The sequence below is a fragment of the Corvus moneduloides genome, chromosome 1 (assembly GCF_009650955.1).
Source record: "Corvus moneduloides isolate bCorMon1 chromosome 1, bCorMon1.pri, whole genome shotgun sequence".
Lineage (NCBI taxonomy): Eukaryota > Metazoa > Chordata > Aves > Passeriformes > Corvidae > Corvus > Corvus moneduloides.
In genome coordinates, this window is record NC_045476.1 from 114,128,499 (window position 1) to 114,155,550 (window position 27,052).

At 36.8% G+C, this 27,052-nt stretch overlaps 1 protein-coding gene across 6 annotated transcripts in view; it reads right to left on the reverse strand.

Annotated features, from left to right (window-relative positions):
* ROCK1 (Rho associated coiled-coil containing protein kinase 1) overlaps positions 1-27,052 on the reverse strand; it is an 87,840-nt gene that overhangs the window by 19,838 nt on the left and 40,950 nt on the right. For all 6 annotated transcript variants that reach the window (XR_004242872.1, XM_032123266.1, XM_032123258.1 and 3 more), the window contains exons 6-27: positions 26,490-26,574; positions 22,468-22,612; positions 22,039-22,177; positions 21,543-21,634; positions 21,199-21,358; positions 18,722-18,788; positions 15,274-15,362; positions 13,675-13,723; positions 12,963-13,098; positions 12,508-12,599; positions 12,147-12,393; positions 10,512-10,618; positions 9,294-9,444; positions 8,248-8,408; positions 7,206-7,390; positions 6,409-6,478; positions 4,902-4,996; positions 3,452-3,617; positions 1,849-1,942; positions 1,406-1,494; positions 890-1,078; positions 196-361 (exon numbers count right to left, since the gene is read on the reverse strand). Coding sequence is in view for 5 of the 6 variants with exons in the window: in XM_032123266.1 (XP_031979157.1) it covers positions 196-361; positions 890-1,078; positions 1,406-1,494; positions 1,849-1,942; positions 3,452-3,617; positions 4,902-4,996; positions 6,409-6,478; positions 7,206-7,390; positions 8,248-8,408; positions 9,294-9,444; positions 10,512-10,618; positions 12,147-12,393; positions 12,508-12,599; positions 12,963-13,098; positions 13,675-13,723; positions 15,274-15,362; positions 18,722-18,788; positions 21,199-21,358; positions 21,543-21,634; positions 22,039-22,177; positions 22,468-22,612; positions 26,490-26,574 (2,774 nt within the window). In the remaining variant the exon portion in view is untranslated. The remainder of the gene's footprint in view (positions 1-195; positions 362-889; positions 1,079-1,405; positions 1,495-1,848; positions 1,943-3,451; positions 3,618-4,901; positions 4,997-6,408; positions 6,479-7,205; positions 7,391-8,247; positions 8,409-9,293; positions 9,445-10,511; positions 10,619-12,146; positions 12,394-12,507; positions 12,600-12,962; positions 13,099-13,674; positions 13,724-15,273; positions 15,363-18,721; positions 18,789-21,198; positions 21,359-21,542; positions 21,635-22,038; positions 22,178-22,467; positions 22,613-26,489; positions 26,575-27,052) is intronic.

A 27,052-nucleotide genomic window follows, 5' to 3' on the forward strand; every position in this document is an offset into this window, starting at 1 on the left:
AAAATTAAGACTTAAATATAAGCTACCAAGGTCTGAAAAAAAAAAAAAACCCAAACAAACAAAGGAAGTGGAGATGTGATATAGAATTAGACAGTCAGAAGATTTTTAAGAAGCAGTAACTTGTTTGGAAACAATACCTTCCGAAACTACGTGTAAGCAACAGGGACAAGTAGTTCAAATATGCTTTTCTCTTACCTGAAAGATTTCCATCTGTTTCATCTGTTGGAAGGCTGGCAACACTGGTAGAATCCATTCCTTGCTGGAGGTCCATAATTTTCCTTCGTAGTTGCTCTATGTCACTCTCTTTACTATCCAGCTGCATCTGGAGCTCGTTCCTGTATGTAGATTCTTCTGCTAGTTGCTGTATTTATATACACACATGCATAGTTACTGTGTTACCAAAAGTACAGCAGCCAAATATTTTGAAAACAAAACTCATTACTATTTTTTTAATACATGTAGGTACTTTTGATAGAATTGAAATAAACTATTACAGTAAAAACTTTTGTTTCGCTTTGGAAGAAAAAATGTTAAATATCAAAGATCCAGTGATGTATTCACGCATGAGACAGTCAGATTCATCTACTAAATTACCATTTGTTATGAAAAGGAGACCATCTACCAGTGAAATGAACAGACAGTTTCCTGCCTGTTAGATAGTATTCAGGTTTTTAATCTTTGTAATATATCAGTAAATTCCACAGTCAAGAATTTAGGGGAAATGAATGAGAACAAGCACAGTTGCACACTTGTCAAATTCTCTGCTTCACTAAACTCCTGTTTAGCCTAGAACATGTGAAAACTAATTTGTTTTCAAGTACATTAGGAACTATATATTTTCCCTTTGGAGATGATTCCACAATGTGATAAAAAAATTAAATTATTTTACCGCTTGCATTTCATTGAGCTCCTTTTGGTATTTCACTACCATCTGATTGAATTTCTCTTTTTCTTGATTAAGTTCTAATTGAAGCTTTCGGTTTTCCTTCTCCTTCTTCCTCAAATCTTGCATGTTAGCTTTCTTTCTGTCTATTTTAAAATCTTTCCGATTCATTATCTCAGCCAGTTTGTTAACAGCCTGTTAAGAAAAAACAGAACCAGTAAGAAAAATGATACATGCAGCATGTTTCACACAAAACTTCTCAGTTCCTCTAGTTACGGGATTTGATAAAAAAAAAAACCCTTCACCAAAATAAATGGCTCTCACAATCAAAGTAATACTGAAAAAGTACACAGCATCAAAACTTATTCTTTCAACTGTAAATTTAACCATGCATAGTGTACATCATGGTTAATACAAGCTTAATTTCAAAGAAACTAGAGTTAGTTCACAAAAGCAATAAACCTGAAATACTTCTGTTACTGCAAAGTAATTATTGCTATTAAATTGCATGAAACGTTGTACCTGTGTCTTCAGAGTTCTTTCAGTGTTTATGTTCTTCTCATAATGCATTCTAATATTATTGATTTCCTCCTCTTTTTTCATTTTGTAATCTGTTAAAATAATATTCAACTTTGAGGTATTTTAGTACAAAGTAAATATTTTTAAACCTAATTACTTCTATAAGTGCATATTTTTTTCCATTCTGTTTTCCTATTGTTTCCCTTTTTGAGCACAATACAGTTTGCAAAGACAAAGGTTACCAGTTTAACGCTACTGCAATGACAGAAAATTACCAGAAGGATATATCAGAAAGGCACAAAGATGAAATACTAAAGCCAATATCAAGCCTAAAATAATATGGAAGATAAACAGCAATGTCTTCTTCCACTTCCCATTTCTCCACATATGCTTCAAATTCAATTGTGCTTCAGAACAGATCAATTAAAACTCCACACATGACATACCTTCTTCTTGTTTCTTAAATTTTTCACTGATCTCTGTATTTTCCTTTGTTATTAAATCAACATCTTTGGTTAAAGTGTTATTAGTTTCTTCCAGCTACATGAAAAGAAACACATTGTAAAATAAAGAACTTGGCATAAATTCTAAAAATATTTATATTATTTTAAATACCCTTAATTCTCTAACAACCATTTACTTAGAACACCTTCTACCTATGTGAACTTTTAAAAAATGCTACTATTTTTCTGTGCTGTTTTGATTTACCATAAAGCTCAAAATACACTTGTCCCAGAAAAAAAAAAAAAAAATCATTGCAGAACTGACAACACTGTAGTATATAATTAAAAATCAACTTAAGTTAGACTGTCAGTCATGGAATGTGGAAATTTTCAATTAATTTGCTGTACTTTAGAAAAACTAATATGAAGAGGTCTGATACCTTGAATCCAGACAGAAAAGTAGCTGACAGGTGACAGAACTACAGCATTAAAGGCTAGAGTAGATACAAGGCATTTACTGCTAAATAATTGTCATAAATCATTAAAGTCAGGATAAAAATAAAACCAAATCTGGTCTAAGACAATGCAGAAATAGGTAAATATGTACAGAGCTTGCAAAAAAAAGAAAAGGGAAAGAAAACCACGACACTGAATATGCAAGTATGTTCACTGCCACAGCCAGGATCATTTAACAAATATATATGAAAAACCAGACATAACTGTATTCCTGAACGAAGTTTTTGTTTGAAGCCTATGCAAATGCCTGTGTATCAAGCTGTCAGACAAAATTATCAGAATATATGAAACCAAGGAAGATATTGGCAAGAAGGTATTCCTTTGATGCCACAGAAATAGTCTTCTAAATGGTGCTTAAGAAATGGTGGTATTATGGAGATCTCAAGCTTATAAAAGCAAATTCATGAAACAAACACTATTTGCACTATCTTTACACAGGGATGGAATATCCATGGTAGCACTAACAGAAAGCTTAGAGCAACTGAGCCAAGTTCAGTTACATCTGGAGCTTTACACCCCCAGGATTTTTTAAGAAAACATGCATAGCTGATGCTAAATGGGAAAAACAACAATGATAAAATAACTATGCTACATATGGCATCCTATTTGAGACTTGCCAGTTAAAGACATTTATCAAGCTCATACCAACACTCAAAAGTTATGCTATAAAGCGTATTCAAAAATCACAGTTTGAGTTTTGGCTTGTGGGTTTTTGTGACTCTGAAGTGGGTTTGTTTTTTTTTTAAAGACTAAGTTACTTTTCAGTAAGAGTCTCTAATACACTGCTCCACAAAGCTACAAGACTTCAGTAATACACTTGGCAATGACAAGAAGTAAATACAAAAGGCTTAATAACTGAATCATAGACATTCACTTGATTTTCTTTCTGGCTTCACCTCAGATTAATGAATTCTGCTTTTTAGGGAGGTCACACGATGAAATTAAATGTTTAAGGTTCCAATGAGCCCAAAACTTAAGATATTTAATTAATTATCACTTACTATCACAACAAGACTTTATAAATTAAAGCTATGAATTTCTGTTTCCAGTTGGAAGGGATTTATACAGGTATTGATAACAGTTAATTTACCCTTCTTATGATGATGTCCTTATCAGTCAATTCTTGCCTGTGCCTTGATGCAGCTTTTTTGCTTTCCTGATTCAGTTCATAATACTGTTCTTCAGCGAGCGCCCGTGCCAACCGTTCCGACTCAGCTTTGGTTTCAGCTAAATCCAGCTGGGTAGCGAGTGCTTCTCTGTAAAAAGGACATTAAGATGCCTATGCAAAACATTCCAAATTTTCTTTAAGACTATCAAACCCAAATTATATCACTCAGCTAATGGCCATTATCTTAGTTTCTTAAGAAAAGCAAGAGTTATAAAACTTCATTCTGTACACTTGCATCTTTTGATGGTCCACACAAGCTACAGCAGCAAGCTCACTATTTCATTAGCATTTCAATCATCCATGAAATACCAAGACGCATTCTCCTCCCTTTCAGGAACAGAAAATAAAATTGAATTACATGTACAGAGTGGTCCCATCAAAAGATACTTAACCCACATTTGCCCATTATCACAATTCCCATAGTTATATCCAAGTGAGAAACATTTATGATGAACATAAGATTGCAGAGAATAGTGAGGGAATAGAATACAGAGAATCTATAAAAAGAAGTAAGAAAATAAATAATTAACTCCAAGAAGAATAAGGGAAGTCTTGGCTACCTTCTCTTCCCTCCCCATTTTTTTTTATGTTGGTTACCACTTCTGAACAACTTTGCAGAAACACGTGTATTTTCCTCCTACACCATATTTATTAGCACAATATCTTTTCTTTCTCCCTTTCTTAGCCCACCAAAATGCTGTACAAAAAGAACACTGTACATAACCTCAGTTTTTCAATGCTGATGCTGAAGCAGAACAAGAGACACAGACTTTAGAAAAAATTGTACTTCATGCATGAGGCTACAGCCTCCTTCTTCAGCTTACGAAATAAATTAAGAAATTGGAAAAACCTTAAAAAGCTTAAAATTTTTTTCTTCTTAAATAACTTAGAAAATAGTACATCACAATTAATGGTTGTTAAAATAACAATTGTTGCTGTAATCAGAAATATACTAAATTTCAAATGCAAAGACTTTTCGTTACCTTTTTCTCAAATTATTTTACTGACATAGAAATATATTAAGTAATTATCAGGGTAATATAATCAAATTAAAGAAGTTGGTAAGTGATATGATTACCGCAAATTAGAATGTTTTTTCAAATTATTGAATCTTACTAAATTCTCAGAGAAGTCATTATTCTTCTTACAGACATTACAATGTCCAAAGCAAATATGAATAACCATATTTGACTTTGAGTGTCAGTATAGGTAATATCTTACGTATCTGCTATTTACAAGGTGTGCTACAGAACACTTTTGAGGCCTTTTTCTGAAGGAATTAAAACATTTTAAATCTGATTCAAAGTATTCATGACTGAGACAATATTCCACGGAAAAACTTAAGTGTATGTGAGAAACATAATGGGCATACTTTTCATTTTGCAACTCCTGCATTTTTCTTTGTGTTTCTTTATTCTTTTCATCAATCTCCTCTTTCAGTTCCTTAACCTGAGTTTTGTAAAGTGTCTGTAAAAGAAAGCATAAAAAAGAAATCATTACTCAAATTCCATAGTGAAATTCTTCCTTGTTTTCAGCCTAGGTAGTCTGAATTTGTCAAACCCCAACACATGCCAATACTGCCATTACTGCCTCTCCCTGATGCTTCTTTCCAGTTTCTGCTGGGTAGAGAAGTGATATGACCAAATTACTTTTCAATTTTCTAATCTGTTTTCCTACACAGCTGCACAAATACACCTGCAGCAAAAGAGAAACTAGGCACTGTGACACAGCAGAGCAGGTCTCCTGGACACAACAGGACAAAACTGCATCCTCTTGAAGCATCACTGTCTCAAAATGTTTGTCTAACAAGCCTAACACCATTCTGTGCTTTCACCTGTTGCTTTCTCTTGGTGCCCATGTATCTTTTCTCTTAGAAGCTTAAGTTTTTTCTGCACAAACTTTCTCTTAGTAAGTGATTCAGCTGAGGCCTGATTTATGTGAATGAATTCTGTGAATTACTTCTGGTTTTAATTACTATATTGATATTAACATCACCTGCAATTCTGAAAGTTAAAATTTGAACTTCTACAGTAAATTACTTTTTCTAAATATTCAGACTGAATTATGAATGTCTTATTTAAACTACAAGTTAGTGAAAAAAGAAAAAACTGAGAAACACAATGCTCTGCATCTTCTTATTAGCAGTATGTCATGGAAAAATGCACAAAAAGCCCCTGTAACAGATAATGAAATGACAATCATATGCAGTTTAGTAAACATAAAAATTTTTATTGCCTCTCCCAGGAAAAACCAAATTTAAAACTATTTCCCAAAGTGAAATGAGTCTGTCCATATTCACAAATGTATTTGAACTTCAGTTGTTACAGAGAATCTCATGCTATTGTTTCTTTTCACAGAGACGAAACAGATCGCACTACATCTAATGAAATACACATTTTGTTTACCTGGAGTACCCAGTAAGGTTCTTCAGGGATTCAGGTGAAGAGAAGGTATCTTTTTAGAAAAAGGAATATATGCAGAATGCTACTGGATCTATGCTTCTTACACGTATGTATGGTAGATCAACAGCATGGAGTATTTTCCAGTAAGTTTGGAGATTCTGAACTCTCTACAAAGTCTCAAATTATACCAGAAAAATTTCCCCTTTCCAACCTCAAGATAGGAACAACTCTGATGAATAATTCAGGTAAGAGTTACTCAGTGTAATGTAAGTTTTGACAAACAACAAAGCAACATTTTAGATACACCATCTAATGCTCTCTAATGCTTTGTTCCTTATTTGTATTTCAAGCAGGATTTTCTGAATTGCTGGCTTATGCCAGGCTGTTACTTACATTAAAACAATTTTAGTTACAACTATTCACTGTTAAATGATTTTACATCAAAATGTAGCAGATGCAATTCCTTACAAGTCTTACCGAAAAATACTGCTCAGCTTCAAGCTGATCCTGAAGTTCACGCATCTGACCTTCATTTCCCCTGTACTGTCTTTGAAGGAATAAAAAAGGGAAACATTTTAAAAGTCAGGTACTAACAAAAGACTAAGACAATTTCTACCCGGGACAGCATCCTACAATGATCTTCCATTTGCATAAATATTATTTCACAAAGAGCAACAGTTTGCTGCATCCTAAAATTCTCATTTAATACAGTTCTTATTCTAAAATGATGATTGTTTCAGTATGTAATTTAGAAGCCAAGAAGTACTCTAGATGGAGAAACATCAAGTCAGCTGAAGGAATATATGATAGAAGTCTAATTAATGAAAAATGTCAGTTCAAGAAACCTTAAGAAAATTAATTAAGCACTTAAAGGGAACTAATGACTCCCATGTACTAAAAGTCCCATATGATTTAGTAAGTAGCACTGGAGTCAATCCATAAAGAAGTCACTCAAATAAAAGAGGCATATATATATGTATACACACACATACACATATATACACACAGATATATGTGTGTGTGCCTTAACATAGAATGGTGAGCCAAGAACTGTTCTGACTCATAGCTCATAACAAAAATATTCCAACACTGAAGGCTACATAGAAATCATAACATGCAGCTACATAGGAATCATAACATGAAGCTAAAAATACTCTTTTAGTTTAGGAAAAAATGCCTATGCACCAGAGAACTTTATTCACTAGCAGAAACAGGCAAAATAGTACATGTAAAATTAAGCAATTTTTTCCATTTTACTTCAGGTTTTTACTTACTTTGCAAGTTGAGCCAACTCAAATTCCAGTAATCTCTTTGCTTCCAACAATGTATTGATTTCCTGTTTCAGCTGCTTCTCAGAACCCTTCAAGTTATCAGCTTCAAAAGCTTGTGTCTTTAATTCATTCTGTGCCATTATTCGCTTATTTGTCTCTTGTTCTAGCTTAAGTGTCAGATTCTTTACCTAAATGAGAAACATTTCAGTTTAGGAGCCTTTGCTAAATAAGCAATTGCATGTGGCTGAAGAGGTTTCACATATGGATTATTTTATATTAAACACCACTAACTAGATGCTACACCACGTACCATATGTCAAAACATTCCTGAATCTCCCAATATTTCAGAGCAACAATCTCACACAGAGATGCTGCCCTTAGAGAACCTACGGCTATGACACTGCAGGATGCTAAAGCTTTCCCATTTTCAGTTTATTTCAAAATTCCCAATTTGTTTTCTGAAGGACAACAACTGAAGAAGCCCAAACTGTCTGGAAACCTCTCCATGGATTTCAGATTTTAAAAACCTCTCACCCTAGAAAAAAAATGCAGCTTACCAACTACCTGAAAGCTAATTTACATGAGTCATGACCCCTAAGAGAGGTGTTACAAACTTCATTCCCACTGTCCTGTAAAGAAAATGTAAGGATGAAGCTATCATTCTTAAGACCTAGTTTTCACACTCAGTGTTCTAACTGCATTTCCTTGAACAAATTTTGGAAAGAATGCAAACTAGACAACACAAACTCAGATCTGTAAATCAGGCTGCACAGTCAAATTCACAAGTAAATTTTTTCTTTAGAAAAAGAGAAAACACAAAAAAATGTGTTATATTGAATTGAGGTTCAAATATGTAAGGAAAGTAAGAGCTAAGAAACAAGAAGAAATTACCTAAACCTACTTAGGCCAACAACTATCCTCAATTCTATTGAGAGCTGTAGTATTATAAGGAGATCAGTGTAAGTTAATTTAATTTTCTATTTCTCAGTGCAACTCTAGTTTCTTATTTATATAGAAAATTATTAGTGATGAACATTTTGCTTACTTCATCTTCCAGTCTCTCCTTTTGCTGAAGAAGATGTTCCAGTTTCTGCTGAGATTGCTTCAGGTCAAAGTCCAACATGGAACACTGTTTTTCAGCTTGAACTATTCGATTTTCTGCCTTTTCTCTTGCTGCCCGTTCTTCCCTTATCTTTTTTTCCATTTCTAAAAAAGATTAGGGAAAGAAAAACAATAAATATGAATACGTAGCATCTGCAAGCATGCTTTTGTGCAAACAGTCTTAAATATCCTAATATTTTTCAGACCTCTTTCTTCAGCTATCTAAGCTCTTTTGCTGTTTGATCAACTGATTACTAAGTAAAAAGATCCTGGCATTATTACAAGGAACACTAAAAAAAGAAATACAATTCCAATCTGCATTCAAAGAAAGCACTGAAACATTATCATGGCAACTGAAAGATAAACAGTGAAAGAAATAAAAAACACAGATTCCTGAAGTAATCATTATGAAGTAAGGCAAAGTTTCATTTCCATGAATGGATAGTAGCAAAAGAACAAAACACTGCCATTTATTTAACTCTAAAAACTGCATTTAGGTACTGATGACCTTCACAGAGAAAACCTGACATACTCAATTATGAGATCAAGACACACCTTTGATTCACGTACATACGTCTATAAAAGAAACTTCTCCCTTCACTTCAGACAAGCCTAATACAACTCTGGTATTTTTTATGCAGTTACACAGGAATGAACACTCAGACATCTCTCTTGATAATGCATTCCTTCAATCTCGTTTAGCATTAGCCAGCATTTCAAGATTCAATAGCATTTTAGAGGCCAAGGAAGGCTTTGAAGTAAGGTATGCAAAACATTAAGAAACAATACAACTTTTATGAAATAGCATGTTCGGAAAAATAATTTATAATGTGTAGTTTTCATATTTTATGATTTCAGTACGCATTTTCTTTACACAAGGGATCAAACACTAGTGCAAGAGTACTATGTAGTAAGACAATGTGCATTAAAACACCGCGATCAAAACACGTTTTATTACGTATTTACCTGAAACTTGCAGGAAACACTTACCACACATTGCAACTGATCTTGCCTCCTCTATTGACTGGTGTTTGTCAGTTAACCGCGCTTTAGTCACTTTGTGCTCATTGACTTCCTGTTCTAACCGGTCTTGTAAGGATTTCAGCTTGTAGTTCAAATCTATCTCTAAATTATTCTTTTCCTAAAGATAAGGGAAAAGTTACCAGATTTCTGCAATACATGAGGGAATCACCCTTTTATTCTGTTTTTTAGTATTAACTTTTTGTTATCAAGAGATTATCAATGTTATTTTCCATGCTTAATAAAGAACAGTAACAGATCAAAACTGTACTCAGTGCTCTGGAAAAAATTTAATTAACTTTTTTTCAGTAGTCAATAAATTTCTAAGATAATGAAAACAACTCAGTTTGAATAATCAGTAGTCACCTAAATTGGAAACATACAACTAATGAACTGACATCCTAGAACACAGAGGAATCTGAATTATTGTTACCTGGATGCAATCATGTTATTTCATTGCTAGGATTGCCAGGCATTAATAGTAATTCATCAAACAAGCACTGGAGATGTGCTTTGAGAGATGAGGACTTGCCTTTGAAAGGCTCCTTCACATAACAGCAACTTAGAATTGCTCACCTCTTCCCTCACTGGCAGTTGTATCTCCGGTTTATTTGCACAGACCACACAGCACAGCAAGTCTTAACCTGACCTCACTACAGAGAGTTAACTCTGCAGTTGTCTGGAGAAGGGATGCAATATTCCCTTTTACTCTTCTTGTTTCTCCATCACATGGAGGAGATCAGAGATGTTAGGGGGACATTCTCAGAAGGAAGGACAGAAGGACAGAAAAAAATGCCGCACCAAAGTTGAGCAAAAGGCTCAACTAGCACTGATCCAGTCAAGTTAAAATCCAGTAAAGGCAGAAAAAAAAAATCCGATTTTCAAAAAGTTCATAGATTTTCAGAGGCAAGTCTTTGCAGTCATAGTTAGGCAGCAGAAAAAAAATTCCTTGCTACTGGCAGTAGGACTGGATCCTTGAACCAGTGATAGTGAATGACAAACACAATTTTTACGCCTGGTGCTACAAGTAAGAACTACCTGAGGACTTGTGAGACCACCCTGATGAGACTGTAAACTAGCAGTACTCAGTTAATCTAAACATAAGACTAATTTAGAACAATAAATAATATTTGAAAATATAGTCAAAAGCTGACAAAGAGCATCAGCCTCAAAAGAATTTCACCATACCTTTTCTGAATGATTAAGCATATCCTGTGCTTGTTTTCTTTCCACTTCCACTCTTTCAAGATTGTTTTTAATGTTTTTAACTTCTTCTTGTAAAGTTGTAATCCGAACTGCCACAAAAAATTAAATACCACTCAATATTAGTTACTTTACTTAGATCAATTGGCTTTGGAACTTTTAGTGACTTCTGGGCCCATAAAATATTTCAAATACTTCAAATTTTTCAGCCATGCAAAGGCCATACATTGCAGGGGAAACTGACCTTTTTAGACACTCTTTATGCACGCCATCAGTAACAATTCACAAAAACCAATCATGCAGAAATGGTTGCTGCCTTCCATCACTTCCAGTATCTAATATTCAAAATTTCTTTCATTAACCCAAGCTCTGCTATGCTATGGAACAAGCACCTTTCCTGATGCTAACTTCACTAACGTGTAGATAAGGCACATTACATAGAATGTCAGTCTCAGATCTGTGGGTACTAACACAACATGTATTCACCTGTGACTCAAACCATAAGGAAGCCAGGCACTGGCAGTTCTGGGTTAACAGCTGGACTCAATGATCTTAGAGGTCTTTTCCAACCAAAAACATCCTATATGATTTTAAATGCTATGACATGGAAAAAGGAACTATTCCTCAAACCCCACAGCATCTACCCTTGTGTGGCATAAGAGTTTATATGAAATACTAAGTAGGATCACTTGGTTTGGAAACCACCTAGGTCCAACCTCCCTGCCACATGCAGGGACACCTCTCACTAGACCATGTTGCTCAAAGCCCCATCCAACCTAGCCTGAAACACTTGCAGGGACAAGGTAACAACAGTTTCTCTAGGCAACCTGTCCCAGGGTCTCACTATCCTTATTGTTAAAAATTTCTTCCTGTATCTAATGTAAATCTACTCTCTTTCAATTCAAAACCATTGCCCCTTGTCACTACAGGCCCTGGTAAAAAGTCTCTGTCTTATAGGCTCCCTTTTAGAAGGGAAAGGAGAGTCCTCATCAAAAGCCTGCACCTCATGGAAACTCAATACTGCACACAGATGGTTCAAAATGGCAAGTTAAGAGTCAGGGTCCACTAGCACAGGCACAATCGTGAACTAATGCATCTGAATAGCTCCTAGTATGAAGAATCAGTACAAATAGTAAAAAGTTTCAAGCATCCTGAAAAAAGGGATTCCACATCTGCATCCCTTATTGGTGCTCTTAACCTTGCTTATAAAGTAATGTCGAATCATCATAAAAGAAAAATGCAATTTAATAAAAAAATAGCTTTCTCCACAAATGAAAGAAGAGAAAATGCAGGATATATCAACTTGGCTACTGCACAAGGCAGTAAGACAGGCTGCATCCTCTCTAGCACTGTATCAGCTCTTCATACTTTTGCACCACTGGACTCAAGACTTTTAGTCAGGGCAGCCCCAGACTCACAGTGTTTGACACTCCTTGATTTTGATATTCTCTTTCCCTCCCAAGAGCTGCTCAACATGATCAGGAAGCCAGATCCAATCTTCAGAAATTGTTCAGTCACGCATTGTTTGCAGGTTGGCTTTCCTCCCATTATCAAACTGTACTCCACTTAAGTAGGGTTATCACAACTTTTTTTGGTAAAGTATAAATTCAGAATAATTACCCTGTAGTTCTCCAATCATTTCAGATCCATGACTTCTGTCCCTTCGTTCTGACTCCAAAGCTGCTTGTAGTTGGTAATAATCTTTCTCCACCTGCAGTTTTGTGCTTTCCAGAACTCTGCACCTTTCCTGCAGCTCTCTATTCAGTGATTCAACCTGACTTAATGACTTGCTCATTTCTGTGTTACCCTTTCTCAGTCTTGCAGCTGTGTCCGATTCTGTCCTCAGCAAATCATTTGCTTCTTCTAGCTGTTAAAACAAACCAGACAAGATTCTCAAATATAAAGATCATGGAACCACTTTTGCTACATTTGAATGCTCAAATCTAAGAAATAATGAAGACAAAGAACACAAAAAACATACTTGTTTTTGTAGCTGTGTTATCTTCTCATTTGAAATTTGTGAATGCTGGCTGATTTTTTTCAAGTCTTCCATCTGATCTTTTAGTGTGGACACTAAAGAGAAATTGCACTATTAATACAGCGTATTAAAAAACTCTTAGGGTTTTGTTCTTGTTTTTTTACACAAACATGCTCAAAAATATTTTTTGCATTAATAGATCTTCTGTTGACTTTTTGCTTCTTATATATTTTTTTGTGTGCTTGCAGACCAACAATGCACAGTGCAGAGAACAGAAGTTAAAAATAAGAACAAAAAAATTGGGTTCAAATAAAAAAACCCTCAAAATCTGTGTTCATTATTTGAAAAGATCCCTTTTCTTTGAAGTTGCATAGCACTTAAGATACTATGATACTAAATTATTCTCCAAAACACATCATATACCTAATCAGTACCAATGTTTGGACAATATTGCGTACCTTCATTTTCCACATTACGTCTTTTTTCATTCTCTTGTTCAAACTTTCTTTGGTACTCATTTATCTTATGTTGTAATACCACCTTTTCCTTCTCAATCTGAGACACTGTTGTTTCCAAGTTCTTTCTTTGATTTCCCTAAAATTCAAAGAATTGGTGTTTTATAGTTACATTTGAAGGAGTGATCCCTAAATCAGTATCTCTGCAACTAATTAAACAAGGAAACTGATACATTGTTTCAATGAATGAATTTCTGGCTTTCTTGGAAAGGTTTTCAGAAAAGATGGCTTTTTTAACTTCTACATGACAAATTTATACAATTACTAGAAAAATTGTTGTTAGTATGATTACATCTAAAGTAGCTACAAAATTATTATCAAGAGACAAGAGAAGGACTCAATAGAAAATAAGCTGTATTTTTGTAGTAATTGATTTTGATAAACTCCAGAAAAATTGCAGTGAGCAAGACTAAGCAAAATAAGTACCAGAGTAAACAGAAATCAGTATGACTTACAGAAAGAAAAGTTTTTGAAAACGTGTACAAATAAAAATATTATCTCCCAATGCTATGTATTGAAACATGATAGTTAGGTCTCAAACTTGAACACAGAACAATTGTTTTAGTCACATAAAAAATCTTATAATCATAAAAGTACTATTCCTAACTCCACTCTTTAGCCAATTAAGGCAACTTCAGTGAGGAAAAAACATTACCTCTTCATCCAGTTCTTTCATTATCTTGTCTAGCTTTATGTTTGAAGATCTAAAAATAACACAAGATCATTTAATAGATACATTATACATTATACATACTGTTTTTCTAGTGAAATGATTTGTGACTATTACTAAAGTGAACATTTATAATTTGACTAATGTTATTTTGTAATGAACATTTAAAACTGAAGACAATCAATCACTGCAAATAATTTGTAAAATGCATCACTAAGTATTTATCAGTTTTGCAGCGATTAAATACGCAAAACTTCAGATGCCACATGTTATCCCTTAATCTGCAAAAAATAGTGTATGTACACAACAGGTTATCCTTAAGATTAGAACACCCTGGTAAGCTGCAAAAACTTCCTCTAGTTGTGACTTCCAAGTATCTACCATAGTTCATTAATTCCACAGTAGACAGCTCCCTACTACAGATAAAGGTATATGAATAATATTATTTGGAAGTCTCTCTATTGAAGCAATGTATTAGAACACTGGACTACAGAGAGAGTGAGGCAAAACGCACAGTAAAACCTCATTTAACTGGCCATAACACTGACACATCCATTGCATTTTTGGAGGCAGCTATCCCTCTTCAAAGAGGCAACAAAAAGGACCCAGACAAGGCTACCTGGCAGGTACAAAAAATGCTAACTGTTGTAACTGCCGCTGTCTCCTGTCTACTAACTGCACCGTGAATGGTATGACATACCAGAAGACACAGTTGTGCTCTGACAACTCCAGCAGCACTGCAGGAAGACAGCTACTGAGTATCCCTCAAGAATGTATGCCCTGCTTGTGGAGAGCAATCAGAACGTCCCAACAGTGCAACAGTGGCACACAGCCTAAATTCCCACCAGACCACTTCGGTTACCAGTTTACACCTAAAGAGCTTGTGTAGCTACACACTATGGTTCTAATTCACAAGTCTAAATTCTTCCTGTATCCTATACCTAGTGTTGCCTCCTAGTATTATTTAATCCTTCAGGAAAAGACTTCAAAAGGAGAAGCTAACTGAAGGGGAATTTAGTTTGCATGACTCTGAGTAAAAATGCCTGATTATCAGAAAAGAATAATCTCAACCATTTGTTCATAAGTGTAGCTGCAAGAAAAATGCTTCTTCAACATGGTAGAAACAGGATTTTAGAAAGCAAATAGTTGTTCTTACATGTCAGTCATAGAAAAAAAAAAGTGGTTTTCCAACAAGCACCCTGTATTTGGAAAACAGCTAATTAATTTTAATAACCCAATACATGCCATATATACAGAATCTCACATTTTCAAAGAAATCAGCATGATGAGTGTGTACCTCAGTCCAATAAACATCTGAATACAGAGATATCAGGTAAACTCAAACACTTAAGTGTTCACAAAGAACATGTGTTACATGGATGTCAATGAAAAAAAAAAACCCAAACATTTTCTTTATACTATACTCAAGAAAATTGTAGAATTACTTAAAGCTGTGCCTGGAACTCCCCTGGAGAACTACCATACTATTCTTAGTGTTATCCTGGTAATCCCTAAAGCAGTAACACAAAACTGAAGTGTTAGATACATTTAAATTATGTAAACAATTAAAGTTCAAAGTCTCACCTGCACTTTTGCTCCATTTCATCTTTCAACTGCATTTCATTATGTAGCTGTTCTTCTAAGTCATAGATCATCTTCTGCATATTTTCCAGCTTTAAGTATATATTTGTACATGAAAGAACATGCATTAAATTTAGAAACTTTAAAGAAGTACTTAATAATATTCAGTTCTGCTTACATCGTATCACAGCTTACTTTCTTCTGCCAAAAAGACATTTTACCTTATTGAAATGTGATGCATGTCCCTCCCTCCCTGCCCCAAAATTTAGTTACAAGAAATAACACAGTTTTTTCATTTGCATGCGCATGAAATTTTAGGATATCTTCAAAATTTACAGGGCTAAGCTAAATCATTAATCCTCCTTGTTTTTACATTTCTTTGCAATCTTACTAAAGACGTTACTACATAGATGTAAGAAAGCACTTTTGTTAGTCTCAAAGTTTCTTCTAGCATGAATCACCACATGTATTTTGCAATGCATCTTCAAGCTCCCAACAAGCTCAGGAAGCAGAACCAGGCAATGGGGAGAAAGTGCTCTTACCATCTCTTTAGCCAGAGATCATTTTTACAGCTAGAACTGTACTAAGGTTTGAAAAATAGTAACAAACTTCAGATGTTAATACAGCACATTACTGCATAGCACGTACTGTTTGCCAGCAGGATAAACTCAGAAATTCATTCTTTTCATGTAGCCTCAAAATATCTACTTTCCACCGAATATCTAGGCACAATAATCCCATTCCAACATTAAAATCCTCAGTTAACATGATGGTGTCAGCTTTGAGGCAGCTCATTAAGTCAACCTTGTGTTGATTCATTCACCTTTCTACTGACATTGTCAGGATTTCGGCCTATTTAGTTTTTCCACATTTCCCTCAATGCTCTGGAACTCCATAGAGAAGCACTACATTCCTAATCTAGACTCTCTTCACAGCAACATATTCAAGTGGTTCTGATCCTTTCCTTTCTTGTTTCCCGTTTCAACTCCAAAATCTCAAAAAAAATCCAAAAATTACACATTTCGGCACTCAACAGAGCAGCTCTGGAAAACAAATTACTGGTGTGACATAGAACACAATACTATGTGGATCAAACAATAGTTGTAGTTAAAAACAAGAGATGGCCTCTAAATCTAAACTTTAAGGAAAAAGGAAGGACCAGTACACAAAGGATTTATCTCTGGTATGAACCACTGAGAAATAAAGCAAGAAGCAAGACTATTTACAGGCTCTCACTTTAATAAGAAAGGACTGCAGCAAACACCCCAAAACAGGATAACGAAGTTTCAATGTAATTGCTCTTCCATTTCTTTTAATTCATGTTACAGCCCTTCCAGACAGGGTGCACAGAGGAACTAAATGGGATAGATGAGAAACAAGTCTAAAAAGACATCTGGCAACTGAGGCATTTCTGTACTGACTCCTACTAGGCTTGGACTGCTATCGCATCCTCTTGCGTTTCTCCGTCTCTGCATGTTCTCACATCAGGCTGGACCCCAGGGGACCCATCTGAGCTTGCTGAGCAGTCTAATTATATCAGTAGAGACAACAGGCTTCCGGACAAAGTTCTGCACAATCTGCTATCAATAGACTAAAGAATACCTCAAGAAAATCCTGAGTTACAATTAACTCAGTATAAAAGCACTCCTTTAAGTTTTAGTTTGTTCTCAGTTTCCATTTTGAGTAGGAAGCAGGGGAGGAAAGGACTATAGGAAAGTCTGTCTGCAGCAGAGAAGTCAAGAAAAATCCCTCTGGAACTGTCATAGTGTTTCATTTTTCTTAATCACTACAGCATAGTGAGTCTGATTCTGTACCCTGAGCAATGAAGAAAACTTAAGATCCAGTGCAAAAGCATCTGTTAATCATCTTTTTCCAAAAATCTAACTGTTTACAGGTGGTTATGGCAGCACTAAACCAAAGTAAGCAATCAGACATTGAATTCCATTTTTGCACAACATCATGGCCTAATTCTGTGAAGTTTTACACACTTGCAAAACAATCGATTTCTTGGAAATTTGTGGCACTTGTATCTCTCCCAGAAGACATTCAGTACGTCAAAATGCAGAGAGACCAGGTAACACCTTGTGTTATATTTCCAGAACTAATTAATTTGCTAACAGTGTGTCAACATTACCGTTTTCATTACAGCATGTAATGAAAGAAAAACAGCTGAAAAAGAACTGTGGGGTAAAAATACCTTGCAGTAAAGACTCAACATTTATTTAAACCTTCCTACACTTAAATTCTTCCAGACCTTCACCTCCCAAAACTGCTAAAATCACAAGACATTCAAATATGTCTGACAATATGGACAGGACTATTGAGGGCTCTTTAACTACAGACTGAGTAGTATTCCACTGAGTACGCCAAGTCCATTCAGTACCTCTCTTCAAAGTCAACCAAAAGCCAGCACACAGTTTTTAGTATTTTCAAATATTTGAAAGTCTGGCTCTGGTTTTAAATTTTACTGTATCAACAGTCAAATGCTTATTAGGAAAAGAAAATATATCAAACACATCAATATACAAAAAGAATCAAGCCATGTCAACGAATAAATTCAGTTGCCCAATAAAGGACATAATCAGTTCCCCTGCCCTGTACAAATTTTCTCTGGGTAGTGCCATGTGTCCTTAAACCTTTTTATTGCCAGTTTAAGAGAAAAGGGAACACAAATCAGTATCTCTTCTACTCTCAACAGAAAACAGAAAAATATACTAACAAAGTAGATCATAGTCAAAGCCAAGATTTCTTTTAGAGTTAATTATTAATTTTTTGACCATGCTTTCTTCTGGAAAGAATGTAATTTGTAAAATATCAAACCAGTCTCAGGGAATAGCTTGATTTATATCAGAACTTACATAGAATCCAAGCATTCAACCAAGTCTCAAACACCTTAGCATATCTTGCCAGAAACCTGACTGCCAAGATGCTTGGGAATGAGTATTCCCAAGAAAGAATTCCTGACCATTTCTTGCTAGGTGAACTGCTCTAGAAATGCAGATCCTCAATGCCCCAACTCCCAACAGCTTGTGGGGAAGGCTTGTGAAGGAGCAGAATGCCCAAGTTTGGTACATTATCTTCCACCTCCCACTTAATTCACTGGAAGTCCAGACTCCCCATGGTTGCCACAAAGATACCCAGGATTGATAAGGTACTCTAAAAACCACTGCACAAGCACTTTGATATTTCTAAAGATAAAAACTGTGAATCCTTTTCCACAAAACATTTTGGCTATTTTACTCAATTCAGGAAAATCAATGTTACATTAAGAAGTGAAATTCTGCTTTTCCAATAGCTTTATGAGGGAGGCCATACTAAAGAGCTAAAAATTATGCATCGATTTCTCATATCCCAAACACTGAGACAACTTGAAACATTTCTAACTCAAAACAGTTTATGCCTATATGTGCAGTAGACTCTTTATTAGGATACAGTAAATATGAAGACATACCACACTTTTGTCCACACTGGAGCCTGTTCTGTTATCATTGGAATTTTCTGCAGGGACACCTAAATACCTGCAAAAACATTTTTTAAAGTTTTATTTGAAGAGCTGTTTAAAGGCAAGATTATGAAAAAAATATTAAGATAATACAGACATCCTAAAATATAACTCCCAGATTTATTGCTCCAAAATATGGATAATCAAATAGTAACATAATCAGATTTAAGCACATATAATTGAAAAATTCAATTTATTATAAAGGTTAAAGTAGAAAGCTGCAATAGAAGGCCTCCAGAAAAAAAGGATTTCTGCCAAATACTAATACAACCACTTTTCTTTTTTTAAATAATAATTAAAAGAAACTTTGCTTTCCTTGGTTACAACACTCTCATTGGCTTCCATCCCATAAATATTTACTCAGGCACTTATGCAGCAAGTAGCAGTAATGAAGCAAAGTCTGCAGAGATTGTGTGACTTTCAACAAAGTTACTAAGAGTTCCACACACAAAAAGTTTGCCCTGAAGCCAGTGTTCTCATTTTACATAAATGTTTTCTAAAAATACCATAAATTTCTAGTTGTGATGATTCTAAAGAGTCAGGTAAACAAATACAAATTACTATTTTTAAATTCCTTTGGTATTTCATGTGACATTCTTGGCCTGGTAACTGCTCTAAAGAGACATAAAGTATCTATTAAGGGCATCAGATTATGTGAGGAATAACTCTCCAACACACCAGCTGAGAAAGATGGACACATCCTCTTTTTGTTTCGCGTGGATCTTTTCAGATGCAAAAAAACCTCTCCAAAAGATCAAGGAGGGTAAAATCAAAGGCATCTCCAAACCACGGTCAAATTAAACATCAGGCCAGCTTTCAGACAATCAAATGACAAAGTGGAAATGAAGCTGTTTCCTTATAGAATCAGGCTTGCTGTTTGGAGCACAAGAAGCCACCATATTTTACACACCAGGGTTGTTGAGCAGTGAGAATGTGATACTTAGGCACAGCACCAGCTCCATCAAATCTAGAAGAGAACTCGCAAGCCAGATAGGGCTACAAAGCGTTCTCAGCTGGTATTCCAAAACCTGTGTTAAAATGGCCAAATACAGATTTATTTTTCTTTTAATACTTGAACTGTTTCCAGTACAAAAAGAAAACAAAAGTTATGATTACAGGTTTAGCAAGCATGACTAGTCATTTCAGAGTTTTCAAGACCATCACACCACAGCAGAATATCACAGGACAAAATTCAATTCTAGGCCAGCATTATAGTTCTAGTAAGCCTACAAAGTTATGATAGTAGCAGGGAGGAGCAGAGCTGTTCAGTGACAGCAAGAACACAGCCACTTAGCTCTCTAAATTCCTGGTACTGTCACCCAAACAGGAAAACGGGGAAGCAAGAAATTCTGTTACTAACAAGCTCGTAAAATGCTACTTCTTGACAATATATTCCAAAATATTCCTGCAAGGCAAAAATTAAAACTTTTCAAAGTTACAGACTAAAGTGAGAACAGTAGGTGAAACTCTTGAACTGCTGAACTCACCCAAAGTGTATGGAAAGCCTGCAAGTCCTTCTACACCTTACCATGGCAAAAAGTAACAACAAATCCAACTCTTTGCAGAGATGGAAAGAATTTCACCACAAGCTTGGACAATTGTTTCCTCTTCTATGCAAGGACGAAAACCAGATTTATTTCCTTTAAGATTTTCCTATCCAGAAATGCTACTAAAACTAACAGCCTCTATCTGACAGTTCTAGTAGAAGTTTTAGCCCATTTTAAGCCTGACACCACAATTAAAACAGCTTTCCAAGTAATAAAGAGTTATTGAGATTTTTGAATGTAGATATAGCTAACCATAGGGCCTACAATAATAATGACTATTGAAAGCATGAACTAATACATTTTAACTGATGTAGTTTAGAAGTCTTTCAAGCAATAGTGAAAACCATAAAGCATCACAATCTCACTCTGCAGTGGATGTGTACTTAAAAAAAAAGAAAAATTATGAAGCAGAAAGCAGGCAAATAGGAAATATTGCTAGTAAGCCAAGGTTTAATTTACTGCACACTAAAACACTGATGTAAAGTATGGAAACTTCATATACAGCTCAGGGACAGTAATTTGCAGTAAAACAAACGGACTTTCAAACCCTGATTCATGACTCTACACACACAACTCAGTGCTCTGCAGACAGCTCTGCCTAGTAGTGGCAACAGTGGATTTTTCCTGCTCAGCTTCTGCAGCATCACTATAAAATCTTCTCAGTGCAGAATAGGACATTCAACAACACAATGTGATATTTTAAAGTAATGATGCCTAGCAGTACTGGTTATCACTGTTAAAATATTAAAAGAGCAATTTTCAGTATTCTGAATGATTAGTAAGGATCTGAATAGACTTAAATCTAAATAATGGTTGGTAAGAGTCAGAAACAGTGCCAAAAAAAAGAATACACTGTTAATTTGGTTTCTGCATACGTACCGACGGTTGCTGTAGTATGTAAATCCTACAAAAGGAAGCTGGTTGCCCACAAATGCTTTTGGTATGGGAAATGTTTCTTCCTCTCCTTTGTCTTCTTCCAGATCATCAAAATTACTAGTGTCAATGTCACTACTTAAGTCAGGCACAACTGGCGCTACAGCTAGAAAAAATGCAAAATATTATGATAATAATTATTATAGTACTCAAATCACTAAAAAAATTTTTGCTTGGTATAGAGTAAATACAACTTTAAACTCCTTTAAACAAAATAAACCAGAGTCCTTTTGCTAACATGATACATACATAAACCAGACCATCATTTCTGAGAAAAGCACTGTACTTACTGTCTCTGAGTGTTTCCCAAGCCCACTGATCATTTTTGAAGAAAAGGTGCCGTTTAATTTCTTCTACACCATTTCGTCCTAGCCTCACTTCCCTGTTAAAGAGCATTTTGGTCAAACACGTGAGATTCCATAAATTATTCTGAAGGAAAGACTCATTTTAAGGCATAATCTAACAACAAAGACAGTAAAATACCGCTCAAGCTCCGGTAAAACGTAGACGTAACTCTAAAGTTTTCATAAGAATGTATCTATATGACCACAGCAGCTACATTTCAGAACAGTTTGGGTTTAACTTTTGTCTCTAAGAAGCTCTGCTGCTTCTGTTTCCACCATCATGGACAGCTCAGGCAATGGCCAAATTGTTATACTGCATTCCTGCCCAAGTATTTGTGCAGTTTAAGAATGCACACAAAACAAATACCCATTTTCCTTCAACATGACAAGAATTATTCTTAAAGAAGGCTTACTTTCATGATGAGTAAAATACAAATCTTACCTATCAGTTAAAAAGGCACAAATAAGGTTTTTTGCCTCTTTAGAAATGTCACTGTCATCAGGGAAAGTAAGGGAGTTCTTATGGTTCATAATCTTACTGTACGTTCCAACCAAAGAATCTGCATAAAAAGGTGTATCGCCTGAAAAAGCAGAACCACGAACATTAAAAAGCAGATCAAAATTATTGCAGACTTGATTTGCAATATTTGAATTACATATACAACAATATGTGCAATCAAGCGAACAAGAGGCAAGGACAAATGTTTGAGAACTCTACCAGAAGTTTTCTAAAATATATTCTGTAAATACCAGGATCTGTAAACCACAGCTTATGCCAGAAGAGTAATAATGTTAAAAACAAGAGTGATTTTAACATGGGATCCTACTTAAGTAGCGTAGTGCAGTCTATTTTGATGATCCCACTACTCACCTACAAGCATCTCATACAAGAAGACTCCAACTGACCACCAGTCACATTCCCGCCCATAGTAACCATCCCCTCCCTGGGACTTCAGTACTTCAGGAGAGATGTAGTCAGGTGTTCCCACAGCCGTGTCACATCGTACCATTCCTTCCTACAAAGGAGAAGAAATCAGCCAGGCCCAAATTGCCAGTAAGTTCCATGAGTTTATGCAGCCTAAGCAACATCAACAGATCCACATCAAATTTTGTCAACAAACATTCTTTTTTAAATGGATTTTTTGTATTTTTGAAGTCTAAGCTGCTAAAGCCAGAACAAAGCACTAGATCTGTCAAACACAGTGGAAGTTACTTTAAAAACCTCAGTTAGTATCCAAGAAGTAATCAGAATTGCATCTAGGCCCCGCACACACCACACAGCCACTCATGCCTGTATAAATAGAAATGTGTCATTTGCTGACAGGATGTACTGTAAACAGTGAAAGCTCCTCTGTTAGCATAAATGGGTCAACATTAGGTGTTGCAGTGGGGATACTGCAACACGCATATATCAAACCAGGAGTCCCGTGGAAGGGAAATATATATGGACAGACAGATTCTTGCTAGATGTTTCAGAGAGATGTTTATTTCTCCAGCCGCATGGCCGGAGCTCTGCCCGAGAAACTGTTCCAGTCACCGGCCCAAGGGTCCTTCTGCCCGCGCAGGGAACACAAACCAACCAATGGGAACAAGGCTGAGCAGGGGCAGGGAATCCCCGTGTCTGTGCCCTCAGGGCCCCTCTCCCAGGGCTACACGGCAGGGGAGGGACCCCAACACCTCACCCGTTTTATTTTAATAAAAGGAGAATGAAAACAACTGGATAAACATTACAAGAACAGTTTCAAAACAAAACAAGCCACCCTCCTGAGTCTTTAAATGTCCAAACAGATCCTGTGGAACATCTTAGGGCTGACAGAAGGGAGACAGAACTCTCTGAGCATGCTTTGTGGGGAAACTGAGGCAGGAGAGGGTTTATTTTCTTCCCTCCCCCTTTTCATCCCCCACTCGGCATTGGAAAGGGATTTTTGGGGAAACAATTGGCAAAAGCATGGTTTTGTGAGGGAAACCATGGGTGAAAAAACGGATTGGGAATACACTGGGGGTAATAGGACATAGGGTAAAAGGGAAAGGTGGGATTAGGAAAGGGAGACTGTAGGGGGGTTTTACAATAGAGATACTGTCTAACATGACTACGATTTTTTGCATATATACTGCCTTTTACAGGAACACCATCAGGCCCAGTGACCTGCGATGCTTGTAACCCTTTTCTACCTCGTATAATTTTAAATTCCACCACCTCTCCATCTCCCAAGCTTGGGATGCATTTTTCAGGGTTATTCTTTTTAATAGCAGTTCTATGCACGAATATGTCTTGCTGGTTGTCACACCTTGTTATAAAACCATAATTTTGCTTAACATTATACCATTTTACTATCCCTAAGATCTTAGGTACTATGATCTTTTCCTTTTTCCGAGTGGCTGCTGTTTTCTGTCTCGCTGCGTCTTTGCTCTCTCCTTTGGTCGCTCCCGTGTTGGAATTGTCGGGGCTGCTGGTGCCTGCGCGCTCTTCCCGGGGTCGCGTTCGGGGCTGCGCGGGCCGGGCCGGGCCGCGCCGCTCAGTTCTCCGCGCGTTGCCTCCTCTGGTCGCAGCTTCGCTGCCAATGCCGGGCGCTGCATCCACGTCTCGGCCGGGCCCCCGGGCGACGATACCCCCGCGCCCTGCTCCAGCGCGCGTCTCGGCTGGGCGCGGCTCCGCTCCACCGCCGCTGCCGCCAGCCGCTGCCCGCGCGCCTCCCCTCTCGGTCGGGCGTTCACGGGGCTCGCTCCACCACGTGCTGCACGCGGCCGTGCGGGCACCGCCGGGTCCCGCCGCTCCCGCCGCGCCTCGCTCCACCACCGACACTGCGGCTCGCTTGGCTCCGCCCGCACGCGGGAACTGCCTCGCTGCTGCTCCCAGAGCGCTCGGTGCACGTGGCCTGGGCCGCACGGTCCCTGCGCCAGGCTTCCCTTCGCCAGGACACAGCTGACATTGCTCAACAGTCTCGGTAACTAAATAATATTCACGAAAATATTCTTCCATCGGCATATATTTTGACTCCAGTATTAACTGTGTCCAAACGGTTTTCCAAAAGCCCTTGGTAAGAATTAAATCCCAAGAAACATAGAAAAAGTTCTTAAACAACCATGCCAGGAAGCGTTTCAGTTCTTTTTGAGCTTGAATCAAGCTAAAATTTACAAATCGTTGTTCAAGAATCATTTTAAGTTTAAGATAAATGTCCATATGCGGCTCTGAGAGCCAAGAGTCTTCCCACGGTTCCTCCATAGTTTAGATATGGAATAGCAAAGCAAAACCAAGAAGAGGAATCCAAAGTTTCCAGGGTTTACTCACACAAATCAGTCGCTTAGGGATCGGGGATCGTTCTGCTCTCAATTCTCCACCATTTGTTGCAGTGGGGATACTGCAACACGCATATATCAAACCAGGAGTCCCGTGGAAAGGAAATATATATGGACAGACAGATTCTTGCTAGATGTTTCAGAGATGTTTATTTCTCCAGCCGCAAGGCCGGGGCTCAGCGGAGGAACTGTTCAATCACCGGCCCAAGGGTCCTTCTGCCCGCGCAGGGAACACAAACCAACCAATGGGAACGAGGCTGAGCAGGGACAGGGAAGCCCCGTCTCTGTGCCCTCAGGGCCCCTCTCCCAGGACAACATGGCAGGGGAGGGACCCCAACAATTAGGGATTTTGATAACAGGAACAGCTGAACTGCAAGTTTTTGGCCTCTGGCCAGAATGCTAGGAAGACTAAAGGTAGATAAGGCTTTGAAAACCTAAGAAGGGAGACTTCAAAGCAGGTAACAGGTGGGAAGAATGTTTGATGTTCCTCACACCCCTGAGAAAGGGCTGGCAGAACTGAGATCAGTCACACTGGAGCTGTCATCCAGAATGCTAAAGCCGCAACCACACACCCTTTTCCAGTGCCACTCCGGCACTTCTGAAGTAATCCTATGCCATTCCTAGAAATTGATCAGTAGAAAAATTTGCATAAAAATATATAACTAAGCAAATAAAATAAATGCCAATCTAGCGTTGCATATGCAGCAAATCCTAAATTAAGCTCCTACACTGAACAGCTTTTCTTCTATAGAGTAAATTTTCTCTTTCAAAAGACGAGAGGAACCAAGACAAGGCTCAAGACTACTAGGATTTGTACACAATAACCTGCACTTGGTTTTCATCGGTGCCTTTTATTCAGCACCTAAGTACAGTAATTTACTCAAATCCAATGGAATATGGTGAGAACATACTGTACATATTACGCCAACTCCACTAAGTACCATGTATTTCAGACTTCCACCATATGTGTTCCTCAAATATATGCACAGGCTGGCACAAACCAGTCAGTTTTGTGTAGGGAACAGTGCTACAGAGTATTCGAATATTGTTGCAAAACATGTTTTTTAATGACTTGAGAATACATTTTTAAAAAATAAATCATTCTATGATACCTGTTTCCTTCAGATTTGTCTTCGCGCTACGTCAGCAAAGGTTAGTAAGTACAACTGGTATTCAGAAACTGGCACATCAGTTTTGATTCTTTCATTTCTGGCACACTATGTAAAAATCATCTCATTTCTTTGCATTAACTTTTCATACCAAAAGACTTAAAGAAATAAGCCCGAGCATCTAGAGACAATAAATGGCTTGACTTCAGAAAGTTTCTTTCGAAAACAGTACTTGAAGAACCATTTCTGCACCTTACACTGTCACTGAATAAGAGGCATGAATCTCAGAATCACAGAATGATTTGGGTTGGAAGGGATCTTAAGGATAATCTAGTTTCTTTCACTAGACCATGAAGAATTGTAAGAGAGCAGAGTGGAACTTTGCATTCTTCTTATCTAGCTTAAAACTTTTCAGTATCTTTTTTTTTTCACTTTTAAGTATGTTTTCCTTTCACAAACATAAAAGTGAAAATATAAACACATTTACCTTGTTCATCTTCATACAAGTACCAAAATCTGCTAATTTTAAATGACCAGCTTTATCTAGCAGCATATTATCAGGCTTCACATCTCTGAAAGAAGAAAAATACATATTTTAAAAAATAAAAAAAAATCCATTTAACTTATGAAAACAATGGAAGTCAACTGCTTTTCAGCAACATTGCATGGAAAAACAGCAACATTAAAGCACCACTGCTGCCTCCATTTTTTTCTGATTTCTCTAAGTATCACGACCAACACAGATTGCATTTTTAAAAAGTAGACCACATAAGAATACAGCCTCAAAGTCATCAAATGTAATAGATCTGGACACTGATCTTGAACCTCAAGTTCCTAAAAAACACTCACTGGTTACATCAAAAAGGCATTGAAAACACAGCTTCTTTTCTGTACCACTTCTATTTCAACAACTGGATGTCATTTTCAAAAGTCTATTGTGAACAAATATTTTCCCATGACTCAAGAGGAGCATTAACTTATACTCCTCTCCATCAAGTACTTTCACTGGAGAAGTTTTCATAAAGTAACTGGTAAAGTGCAGCATGTTGA